At 41.6% G+C, this 12006-nt stretch overlaps 1 protein-coding gene across 12 annotated transcripts in view; it reads left to right on the top strand.

Moving 5' to 3' along the window:
- The window catches only part of TMTC4 (transmembrane O-mannosyltransferase targeting cadherins 4), a 64889-nt gene that overhangs the window by 34056 nt on the left and 18827 nt on the right, over positions 1-12006 (top strand). For 6 of the 12 annotated variants that reach the window (XM_026003706.2, XM_072760962.1, XM_072760964.1 and 3 more), the window contains exons 6-11: positions 1847-1947; positions 5389-5481; positions 5710-5874; positions 6728-6930; positions 8302-8473; positions 8561-8692. In XM_026003706.2, coding sequence (XP_025859491.1) covers positions 1847-1947; positions 5389-5481; positions 5710-5874; positions 6728-6930; positions 8302-8473; positions 8561-8692 — 866 coding nt within the window. The remainder of the gene's footprint in view (positions 1-1846; positions 1948-5388; positions 5482-5709; positions 5875-6727; positions 6931-8301; positions 8474-8560; positions 8693-12006) is intronic. The other 6 variants (XM_072760956.1, XM_072760963.1, XM_072760955.1 and 3 more) reach the window with 2 other exon arrangements.

Below are 12006 nucleotides of genomic sequence, written 5' to 3'. Positions count from 1 at the left end.
CCAGCGTCAGTCAGGTGTTGTGGATTCCTACAACAAAAGTTTGAGTTGCTCCTACGAGCCAGGCATGGTACCAGGGATGCAGCTGGGAGCAAGCTTCCTATCTAGGGTGATGCTCTCCAACCTATAGCAAGCAGCAGAAGCACCTGGAAGCCTGGTTAAAAGGCCAGATGCTAGGCTCCACCCTCACATTTCTGATTGCACAGGTTTGGCTGGGGCCTGAGACTCTGCATTACTAACATCATCCAAGGACAGGTGCACAGACCACCCGTTGTCAGTACCACTGGTTCACAGCAGTGGTCCCAATTGCAGGTGATTTCTGCCCCCCTCCTCCCAGGGATTTTTAGCAAAACCTGTGATGTTTTTGGTTGTCAAAACTGAGGCCCAGGGGTGCTGCTGGCATCTAATGGGTAGAAGCTAAAGATGCTGCCAAACATGCACGTGGTTAAAGAAAATGTGAAAGATACATGACTTTTTTTTTTTTAAGATTTTATTTATTTATTCATGAGGGACAGAGAGAGAAGCAGAGACAGAGAGAGGGAGAAACGGGCTCATCACAGGGAACCTGATGTGGGACTCCATCCCCAAACCCAAGGACACTCCCTGAGCCAAAGGCAATGCTCAACCGCTGAGCCACCCAGGCATCCCGATACATGACTTTCCTCCTTCCACTGTCCAAAATTTTCTTCTTAGAACTGTTCAGAACCTACTGTGGTTGGTTTTGTGCATGTTTTCCCGATACGTTTTGCATTTACAAGAATGTTTATGTAATTTTTAACACAAATGGCCAGGTATTCTATGTAACTTCTCCCCTCTCAAATGTATCAGTAGGTAGGTAATGTTGCTCCCATTTTATAGATGAGGTCATTGAGACTGTGAGTGTCAATTTGCTCAGGGTCACATAGTAAACAGCAGAGCTAGAATTTGGACCAAGAGTTGTGGTTTTAATCAGAACGGAACCAGGATGCATAGGCAGCCCAGGCAAGCTAATGGTTTTGCTCTCTAAGCAGGTTCACTTTGCCCTACTTCATACCTGTCTTTCTGGAATGTTTGTTTACCATCCACATGGGTGAGGAGGTGAAGTCTTTACAAAGGAAGAATGGAGATGAACACCACATGTGGCCTTTCCTCCTTTTAAGCAGTTCAGCTCTGGCCCCCAAATTGCAAATATCCCCCACCAAACAGCATGGAGCCAGACCCTCCCTTTCCAGAAGTCAGTTCCAGGACTTTCTGTGATTCCTTGAGCTCATTCCCACCTCAGTCTCCTTACTCCGGGGTTCATACTCCGAGTGATGTTTTGGCTTGAGTCCCCATTGAGGTCAGCAGCCAAGCCTGACCTGTGCGGTTCCCTGGACTCATGTGCAGTTGTCGGGTTTCTCAGGGCCCCTCAGCCATTGCCCTCACCGCTGTGCTGACAACAGCAGTCACTGCTAGGGTCAGCCTATGACCAGATGGAGTGCCTACACTCTCAGGGGAGTGCACAATACAACTTGCCAGAGTGGCCTGTTAGGTGACTGTCAGGTCGGGCAGAAGGAACTTGACCCAAGGGAACCTTCGATGAGCTATCTCTGTGGCCAGAGCTTTGCTGGAATGCCTCCCAGAGGCCGGGGGCACCTGCTAGGGTCTGCCTGAAGAGTGGGTGTGTATAGCATGTCGAGGGTGCTGTCTAACTAGAAATGCAGAATGTAATATACTTGCCTACAGAGAAATGCTACCAGAAGACCAAACTCTTTTTTATGCAAGGGAGGTTGTGGCTATTTTAAGGTACATGCTTAGAATTTTAGTTCTTGATGCTAACAAGTCTGAGCTGTATTGCATGACTTTTATGTTTCTCACTTCTCTTAATCAGCAGGTAACAAGGAGGGAACACATTCTACATTCTGGGTGTTGCTGAGTATCCTTCTGGGAGCAGTGGCCATGCTATGCAAAGAGCAAGGGATCACCGTATTGGTAAGAGCCTAGATGCAGTCAGGGCCTGCCCTTCTTCCCCTGTGGTAGAGACGTCTTGGGCTAGCCCTGCCTCTACTTCTCCACTCCATTGACCTTTCTGCCAGTTATTTGTGCATTTAGTACATCTGATATTTCATGGAAATGGGCTGTCTCAGTTGATGATCATTAGCAAACAGTGGGAAATGGGAAGTGGGAAGGACTTCAAGACAATGATCAGCTCCTGGGGGGTACCTGAGTGGCTTAGTCAGTTGTGTTGTACTTATGGTTTCAGCTCAGGATGTGATCTTGGGGTCATAAGATCAACCCCTGTGGGGATCCCTGGGTGGCTCAGCCTTTGGCCCAGGGCGTGATCTTGGAATCCTAGGATCGAGTCCCACGTCGGGCTCCCGGCATGGAGCCTGCTTCTCCCTCTGCCTATGTCTCTGCCTCTCTCTCTCTTTCTCTCTCTCTCTCTCTCTCTGTGTGTGTGTGTGTGTGTGTGTGTCTATCATGAATAAATAAATAAATAAATCTTAAAAAAAAAGAAAAGAAAACAAGATCGACCCCTGTGAGGCTCCACACTCAGCATGGAGTCTGCTTGAGGAGTCTCTCTCCCTTTCCCTCTGTTCTTCCCACTCGTGCACACACTCTCTTACTCTCTCTCTCTCTCTCCAATAAGTAAATCTTAAAAAAAAAAAAAAAAAAAAGACCATGATTAGCTTTCACAGAAGTATACTGTAGAAAAAGAGAAAAGAGGAACAGAATGCCTGGGTGGCTCAGTGGTTGAGTGTCTGCCTTTGGCTCAGGTCGTGATTCTGGGGTCCTGGGATTGAGTCCCACATCAGGTTCCCCGCAGGGAGCCTGCTTCTCCCTCTGCCTATGTCTCTGCCTCTTTCTGTATCTCTCATGAATAAATAAATCTTAAAAAAAGAGAGAGAGAAAAAAATAATTTAAGTTTTCTAGGGTGCTCTCCTATTTTAGCAGTTCTGAATACAACAGTGGGCTGACCCCATCAATGCTTCCAGTCCCGATTAGAGAAATATTGAGTGTATGGTGTGCTCAGCTTCAACTGGAAATATCAAAAGGAAAGGAGGAGCCTCTGAAGAGTACAGATGTACACCTCTTATGTCTGATTAGAATTGAAGCTCCAGGGAGGGAGAGGCATTGAAATTCATTTTCTTTTTTTTCCATTCTAGCCAATGTTATGCTTGACATTATTAGAGGAAAATTTAGAAATTAGGGATGTGATCACGGGTAGAGAAATGGAAAACAAAGATATGGGATTTGAATCACCCATATAGGAATAGCTTGGGAAAGAAAGAGCAGGTAAAAGCTGTATGGGATTTGATGTAAGTCAAAGCAAAGACCCATGGTTTTATTAGGCTCAATCTATATTTTTATTTTTTTAAGTTATTTTTTTAAGTTGGTTCTAAGGCAGTGTTTCTCAGATAGATTATTGATACTTTGGGCTGGATCATTCTTTCTTATGGGAGGGCTGTGCTGCACATTATACCACAGTAAGCAACATCCCTGGCCTCTACCCCCTAAACGTCAGTGGGACTCCCTCGGGTGTGACAACTTAAAATGTCTCTAGACATGTCAGGTATCCTTCAGGTGGCAAAATCATCCACTACTCTAAACCCTTGCTTCTCAAAGACCAGCAGCATCAACACCATCGGGTACTTACTAGAAATTTAGGATCTCCAACCCCACTTTAGACCTGCTAGGTCAAAATCTCCATTTAACAAGATACAAAGTGGCTCCTGTTAATATTCGAAAAGCACTAAAGGATTAAGTTGAATTTATGTGACTAAAGATATGGTAAAATTTAGCTATTTCCAAAAATTTAATTAGAATGTGGTACTTAAAAAAAAAGAATGTGGAACTTTTGATGATGCATTTATAAATGGCAAGTTGGAGAGTATGAAACAGAAGTGATGACAGGTCCCCTCACCCCTTGGTGATTGTCGTATAGCTCATAGGGAGAAAAACAAATGGTATAAGACAACAGCAGCTCAACAGGGAGCTTCTGCCTTCTAGAAAATGGTTTTATACCAAGGCAGAAATGGTCTGCTGTGACCCACTAAAATCCTGTATCACATGAGTGGATAAAATCAGAATTCTTTGACATGATTAACCCAGCACTAGCCTATGTATTAGATAATTAATGACTTCCAGCATTTATGGGAGAGTGTTAAGTAGGGGTGTCATCCTTGCTCTGGAAGCCACAAATTACCACTGGCTTCTGATAATTTATGAACTTTTCCACCACAAGGCTCCATATTAAAAAGGCCAGTCATTTAGGGGGAACTTTAACCATATACGCCACATGTATTGTGACCACCTTATCTAGATTGGGCAGGGAGTTCCAGAAGATGACAATGCCTGCAGCGATGGCATCTATAGAAAGTCTCCTACAGGGTAGAGAAGGGAATCCAAGGCTCATCTAGCCTCCAGTCTATAATTGTAGGTATAGTAGTTCCAAAAGCAAACCTCACCTACTAGAAAGAAACTATTTTAATGCTACCGGAAGCTGTCAGCAGAGGTGGAACTATAGTATCACGTCCTAAAATCCAGTGGCTTCACATAATGGAAGTTATTTATCGTTCACCTAGTGGCTATGGGCAGAGGTGGCTGTTATCCATATAGTGGACCCAAGCTCGTGGAGGCTCTGCCATCTTGAGAATGTAGTTTCCAAAGTTGACCCAATGGTGTCCATCCCAGCCAGCGGGAAGAGGAAACCAAGTGGCAGAGTGTGCCCAGGTTATAACCAAACCTCCAAAATGAGCTTTATGGCTTCTACCCATGTTCTGGAGGCTGGAACTCAGTTATGTGACCACATGTATCTGCTGGACTGGCTGGGAAGTGCAGTCTGGCTGTGTGCCCAATGAGAACTGAAAACCAGCAGACAGCTAGGAGTCTGAACCGGAGAGATCTCCAAAGCCCTATCAGAGATTATTATGTATGGTGTACCCCTGCTACTACTCCACATGCTGAAATCAGTGAGCACTTGGTGTTCTGGAGGTGCAATTAATTACTTATGTGCCTTGATTTTCGAGGTTGATGGCTGCCTTTATCTTTTGAGGCATAATTACTGTGCAGGGAACCCCTCCATTATATCAACTAAGAGTCTTTTATAGTGAAAGAAAAACAAGGACCTCTGCAGAACTTCTCCTGGGAACCCCAAAATTCCAGCTATCCTGAATCTTAAAAGACTCATACATGTAGGCTGTGAAATTATGACCAATAGGGATATCTTTGATAATAAATTTGATATATCACCATGAGCTGGTTTTATAGGAACAATAGTAGAGTGTCTGTTTTAGAGCTGAAGACACCTTCCGTGATTATCTTATCCACTGCAGTTTTTGTTGGGATTCAGTAATAAAATTATGAAGTATAATTGCTGCCTAATCAGAGCTAGGCTCTCCCATCACTGATTGCCTTGCTTTGCTTCCTCAGGGTTTGAATGCAGTCTTTGACATCTTCGTGATAGGCAAATTAAATGTTCTGGAAATGGTCCAGAAGGTACTACATAAAGACAAATCATTAGAGGTAAGTATATACTTTTGTCTCCAACCCAGACGTGGAAAATGTCAAGTACCAGCTGATTTAGAAATGCCATTTTCAAAATATTTCTTGTGGTTCTGATTTTTAAAATAACTAGCCCTTTTAAGCACAGTGTCACCGTGGTTCAGTCAGTATGCTGCATGTTTGCACCTAGCTTGGCTGCACTTACGTTTGAAAATCTGCACCATCAGGGGCTTTGTATTGTCCTTTCAGAACACTGGTATACTCAGGAACGGGGGCCTCCTCTTCAGAATGACCCTTCTGGCCTCAGGGGGCGCAGGGGTGCTCTACATGCGCTGGAAAATCATGGGTACAGGCCCCCCGGCGTTCACAGAGGTAGACAACCCCGCTTCCTTCGCCGATGGCATGTTGGTCAGGGTGAGTGGTGAGCCTGCCCCCCCCCACCCCCGATGGATTGCCCACCAAATCTCAGAAAATTTGTCCTCCTCTTCTCACTTCCCAACACATCCACAAAACCCCTAATAAGTGGAACACCTCCACATTTGTTTGCTCTCACTAAGGATACTCTAGGATGAAACCAGAGTTTTATTAGGAGATTGAGAGGGTATAAGCCCTTTGTATTTCCATTCTAATCAAAATTAAAGAGAAATTATTCTTTCAAATATCAGGTTTCCTGTCAGCCTCACTAAAGTGTCCCCTGACCCCCATTACTTTTGTCATGAAGAAAATGGATATAGCAGGATTAAGACAAAATAGAAGCACATTGGTTATATCTTTAAACATCCAGCAGTATCAAGACTCTTTATTGTAAAGGTTTGCTTTTTCTGAAGGCAAGGGTGTCAAGCCACAAATTCTTAGCTGTGCATTTCATAGAGATGGAAATCAAAAGAAGGAAAAACCCTGTTCTTATATTGTCAGGCACATAGGTGACCCCTGGGCCTCAGATTTCCTGGGTCACAGACTTTGGGCATCACTAAGTAAATGGGACATACTTTGACCAGAAATATAACAGATGTAAAACAGAGTCTGATGGCTTTGCTGTATTTTTGTCTGTTATAATCTGAACACATTTAATAAATGGCAAACCACGGCCTCATGTCCAATGTAGAAACTGGCAGTATTTTATTTTCTACAATTGCTCTCCTTGAATAGAATGGATGCCTCAAAAATGAAGTTACAAGATGTGTATGTGTGTGTGTGTGTGTATATACATATGTATGTATTGGAAGTTCTGTATCAAATAAATGTTTGTTTTCCTTTTGACTGACAGGCCATAAACTATAATTACTACTATTCACTGAATGCCTGGCTGCTGCTATGCCCCTGGTGGCTGTGTTTTGATTGGTCAATGGGCTGCATCCCCCTCATTAAGTCGGCCGGGGACTGGAGGGTAACTGCACCAGTGGCCCTCTGGTTGTGCCTAATTGGCCTAATATGCCAAGCCCTGTGCTCTGAAGACAGCCACAGAAGAAGGTAAGAGGCAGCACTGAATTTTAACTTCCACACTGGGTTAAGTCCGAGCATTTTACTAAATCCAGCACCGATCATGTTCACAGTTTTGTCATGTCTAAGGACATTTATTTCCAATACATCCTTCCAGCCAGGATGAGTGCCGTCCCTTTGGAGTCCATTGCTGCTTTCAGCTGTTGGGGAGTGGACATGAAGAGGGGGGATGGCTGACTACCCTCCCTTCTCCTTCCACAATCCCCTTGAAGTAGCATCTTGAGATCCTACTCACTGTAGGTGGTAGAGAGTAATTTATGGTCAGAATGGAGAGTGTAATTGATGTGTGCCATGCCCATTATTTCATAATTCTCCTTCAGAAAGCCCTGATGGATGCTCTAGTGTGATTCTTTCTGTTGTTGTTTAGTAGAAAAATAAACTGCTGCCCCAAAGAAACTATTCTTTCTTGCCAAAAGAGAGAGAAAGAGAGAGAGAGAGAGAGAAAGGTTATTGAGAAAATAATTGAGGAGGGAAGCAAACACGTTTCATGATAATGAAAACTATTTAAGGTGATTGATTCCCTTTAAGCATAAGTGTTTATGGAATTAGATTAGTAATATCTCAAAATAAAATAAGTTTAAAGTTTATTAAATTATTTCATAATTCTAAAGAACAACTAACTTTAGTCCCAGCTTACTTATACATGTGCAATAGTATTTTTTTTTTCAGTCCTGGGGGCACAAGTTCCAGGAAAGAGCCACCAAATTTGACTTGACTTCTTAATTTAGTCTCTTGCATCACATGGGACACTGGGAATGTTGCCTGGTTCCAGAAGTGTCTTCTTGTTCCACTTTCTTTTTGCTTGACTAACATTTGTGGTAATGTACCACCCAAAAATGATTTCATTGATTTCAGATTTTTATAAAGTGTAAACTAGTAAAGTATTACTATTCCTCATAAGATTGGGGGGGCGGGATTTTTTTCCCCATGAAAGCTATATTGGACTAATTGGGACCAGTATTTCCTCTGATCTATTCAATGCTACATGGTTTGAGGTGAGGCTAAGGGTAGGTGAATTAATGAGGCCTCACACAATGTGATCATACTAATCTTACTCAGATGGATTGGGCAACTTACAAGTCCTATTCCAGTGTTTGATGCTAGGTGCATTAATAATGAGATTTTTTTTTTTTTTTTTTTTTTTTTACTTATTCCTAATCCTGCCAGGCTAAAGCCCTGGGCCCTACTAATGACATTTCTTTGCTACTGCTGATACCTTTTCTCAATTGATGGCATGAAAACAAAACAAAACAAAAAGAGGCTTTTATGACTATTTTAATGTTGACAGGATTTTTTTTAAAGGTCTGAAAATAGCCATTTCAAGTACTTCTCATTTTCCAGGATCCTTACACTGGGCCTGGGATTTCTCATTATCCCATTTCTTCCTGCAAGTAACTTGTTCTTCCGAGTGGGCTTTGTGGTTGCAGAGAGAGTCCTCTACCTCCCCAGTGCTGGGTACTGCATGCTGCTGACTTTCGGATTTGGAGCTCTCAGTAAACACACTAAGAAAAAGGTATTGGGCCCAGAGTGGCGCCATTCATAACCAAGACAATTGGACAGATCTTCCTTATGACATTTACTGTCTCTCTCTCTTCCTAAGAAATTGGTTGCTGCTGTTGTACTGGGAATTTTATTCATAAACATGCTGAGGTGCATAATTCGCAGTGGCGAATGGCGGAATGAAGAACAGCTTTTTAGAAGTGCCCTGTCTGTGTGTCCTCTCAATGCCAAGGTATGTTGGCTGCCATGTTTCTTTAGAAAGACTTCATTAGGATAGGCTTTAAGTTCAACTTAACAAGAGGAATGTTTACCTTCACACAGAATCTAGCATAAGACCATGACCAAATACTTGGCTTTTTCTTCAGTTTTGTTAATGATTTTGATAAAACTTATTACAATTCCACTTGACCAAAATAATTCATAAGAAATCATTACAACCAATGTCAGTGAAACTGTAATGAAGTTTTGCTCATCTTCCAGTTAGTCCAGTCAATCACCCTTTGAAATGGTGGCAGAGAAGTAACCCCACACATTCAGACTGTGGCTGGGAGAAGGACAGAGTAGGAATTTGTTTCACTTGTATTTTTGATGAATCCAGTCTCTTCATTTAACCAGCTCTGCCTTTTTGGGCAAAATAAACTGTTTTGAACTTTCAGTGCCCTTATCTATAGAGGGGAGATAATGTCTGTCTCCCAGGTTTGTTGGGAGGCCTTAATGAAATATGGCATCCAAAGAGCCCTAACATGGTAGTTAGAACATAGTAGGTACTCAAGAAATATTAGCTTTCTGGGGCTCATTTTGGTTTTGGGTTGTGTCATTAAATGACAAGAAGAGAATGCTAGTTTCCCAAAATAGGAGAAATGGGTTTGGTTAGGATAATTTTCTATCGGTATATAGATTATTAATAAATAATGATATATTCTCTCTCAGGTCATCAGAATAGGAGTTCCTAGGATGCTTAAATGTGATCCTCTAGGGGGAGAAAAAGAGCTCTCTGGAGTTCCTTCTCATTTCCATATTATATATTTAAGAGAAAGCAGTGATTTCAGACAAAATTATATGAATAAATCTAATGAAGAATTAACATCTTATTGTGATCCTGAATAAAGAATAGTATAAAAGGTGCTAACTCCTTGTTTGTCTTTTTATTGAAAAAAAAAAGCTTGTTCATGTTTTATAGTTAAGAGACTTAGATAAGAGTGAATTACTTCAAGCTTTTCTCCTTAATTTGATTTGCTGATCTATCCATTTATTTTATGCTACTAAAAATAAATTGCCTGTGATTGAATTTCATAAATGTTAATAGATATGCTTTATTTTTGCTTTTCTGTTTGAATAGTAATAATTATCCCTTCTATTTATATAGTTCTTTCCCACAAGGAACTCTGATATCTTTGTAGAGGCTCTATAATTAATCTCTATTATCCTCCCTCTAAGGTTTTTATAGAGAGGGTTTTCTTTTCCTTACTTTCCAAATGGAAGAAACTGAGGCATAGAATGATGGAACTGATACTATCTAGATGACTAATTTAGGTGGTAGATAGAGACATGGTATGATATACTGCCCAGGTTATGCAAGTAAGTGAAGGGGAGGGGTGACATATGTGATGTTTGAGCCTATATGTCTGCCCTAGTAAGTGATTTCATATGTTATAATAGGTGATTTCCTATTTAAAGGTATGCACACATGGGCAGACAATCATATGTCTGCATGTGTAGGGTTTTTTAAATAAATTTAAGACATACATGTGGTGCCTGGGTGGCTCAGCTGGTTAAGCGTCCAAGCTGGTTAAGCATGACCTGGTTTCAGCTCAGGTCATGATCTCAGGGTCATGGGATTAAGCCCCACACCAGGCTCTGCACTCAGCATGGAGTCTGCTTCAGATTCCCTCTCCCTCTCTCTCCCACTCTCTCTCTCTCTCTCTTTCTCAAATAAATAAAAGAAATATTTTTAAAAATTTAAGACATAGATACAAAACCTCATCCTCAAAATGGACCCAGTGGTGAAAGTCCTTTCTAAGAACCTTTCTCAATGTTACCATTCAGTATAAGCAAGATAGCAATTTGGGGGGTTTCTTTATCTGTTTCTGTGTATTTGTTTCTCTTTCCACTATAAATTGCCATGTAATAAAATTATGTTTCCTTTTTTTTCTTTTTGGAAAAAAGCTAGGCTGATTTCAGGGAAGAGACTGCATTTAGAAAGATGCTGTTTTCATTCAGCTCTGTTGCAGGAAATACATTTTCTATATTGGTTTCCACTTTATATTCATTGCATACTAAGTAAGTGTTTGGCACTTGGCTCTAGACTAGGCCCAGATTTACAAGCTGAGACTCATCTTTTCCAAATATTGTAATATCCATGTAGCTAAGGCCAGTGCCTGGTCTACAGTTAAATTACCCACACTGCCTTGCATGTGGTAGTCACTCAATATTAGTGATGGAATTGATTAACATGGAAATTAAACATCCTTAGCCTACAACAGATGCAATATCAAGGATTTAATTATACTTAGTCATTTTTCATTTTTAAGCTTTAAAAATAATTGTGCCACTTTGTATCAATTCAGATACAATTCCAAATTCTTTTAACAATGAAAAGGATCATACACCATGATGAGGTATTTCCTTAAGGATGAGCCAGGATAGTTTATAGGACTTCTAATGTGTTTAAAACATTTTAGCATCAAGTGTGAGCAAAATTTGAAGGCCATAGCTCTGGTGTTAATGTGCCTTCCATTGTTGGTTCACATGTCATGGGGCTAGGGTGGTGGTTTTTTTATTTGCAGTTTCTGTGCTGGTTTGATGCCTCAGCACATGAATCACAAAGGCTAGAGGCAAAGTTCAAGAACAAACAGGGTTTTTCAGTCTTTTACATTGTATGGAAACAAAACTCACTCATTCTTTAAACGCTGTTAGAAGTGAACTGTTTAGGAGGGTTCGGGTGTTTATCCTTTTACAATGGGTTATCTAGACAGCTGTTTTCCATATAGATACTTCCCTCCATATAACCCATAGGATGAGGCTGGCTTCTGGGCCAGCCTGTTTATATCAATTCTTAATTATGGACAGCTTGCCTTCTAGGTCTGTGTCAGATTTTTAAGTAGTTCCATGGAAATAACTAGAGTCTGAATTTCCAGAGCACTCCATCTTTCTCCCCTGATCTCCTGGCTGCTGTCATTCTGGGTGCCTAACAGAACACCATGTGTACTGCAGAGGGCAGTTGAACTCTTTGTCTGAGCTTTTTATTGAGAAAACAGAATTTGCCCATAACAAAGAAAAGCAGAGGAGCCCAGGGGCAGAATGGGCCAGAGTCCTGTGAAAGTCTGAGTAGAAGCTGAATTTGTATTCTAGGGACCACACACCCACATTGCTCACCGGTTGAATTCTCCAGATTTGGCTGCTTTGTGCATGGGATGGGAGGTGAGGTAGCACATCGAGGCTGGGGCCAGGGCAGGCATAAGGTGAAACCATCTAGAGCCCAATTTTCAAAGCATGTGCTACAGCCATAGCATTAGCTACAATTTAAAGATGCTAATACCTATGAAT

The sequence above is a fragment of the Vulpes vulpes genome, chromosome 6 (genome assembly GCF_048418805.1).
Source record: "Vulpes vulpes isolate BD-2025 chromosome 6, VulVul3, whole genome shotgun sequence".
NCBI lineage: Eukaryota > Metazoa > Chordata > Mammalia > Carnivora > Canidae > Vulpes > Vulpes vulpes.
The sequence above is the reverse complement of the archived record's forward strand: the minus strand, read 5'-3'. Positions and strand labels throughout refer to the sequence as shown.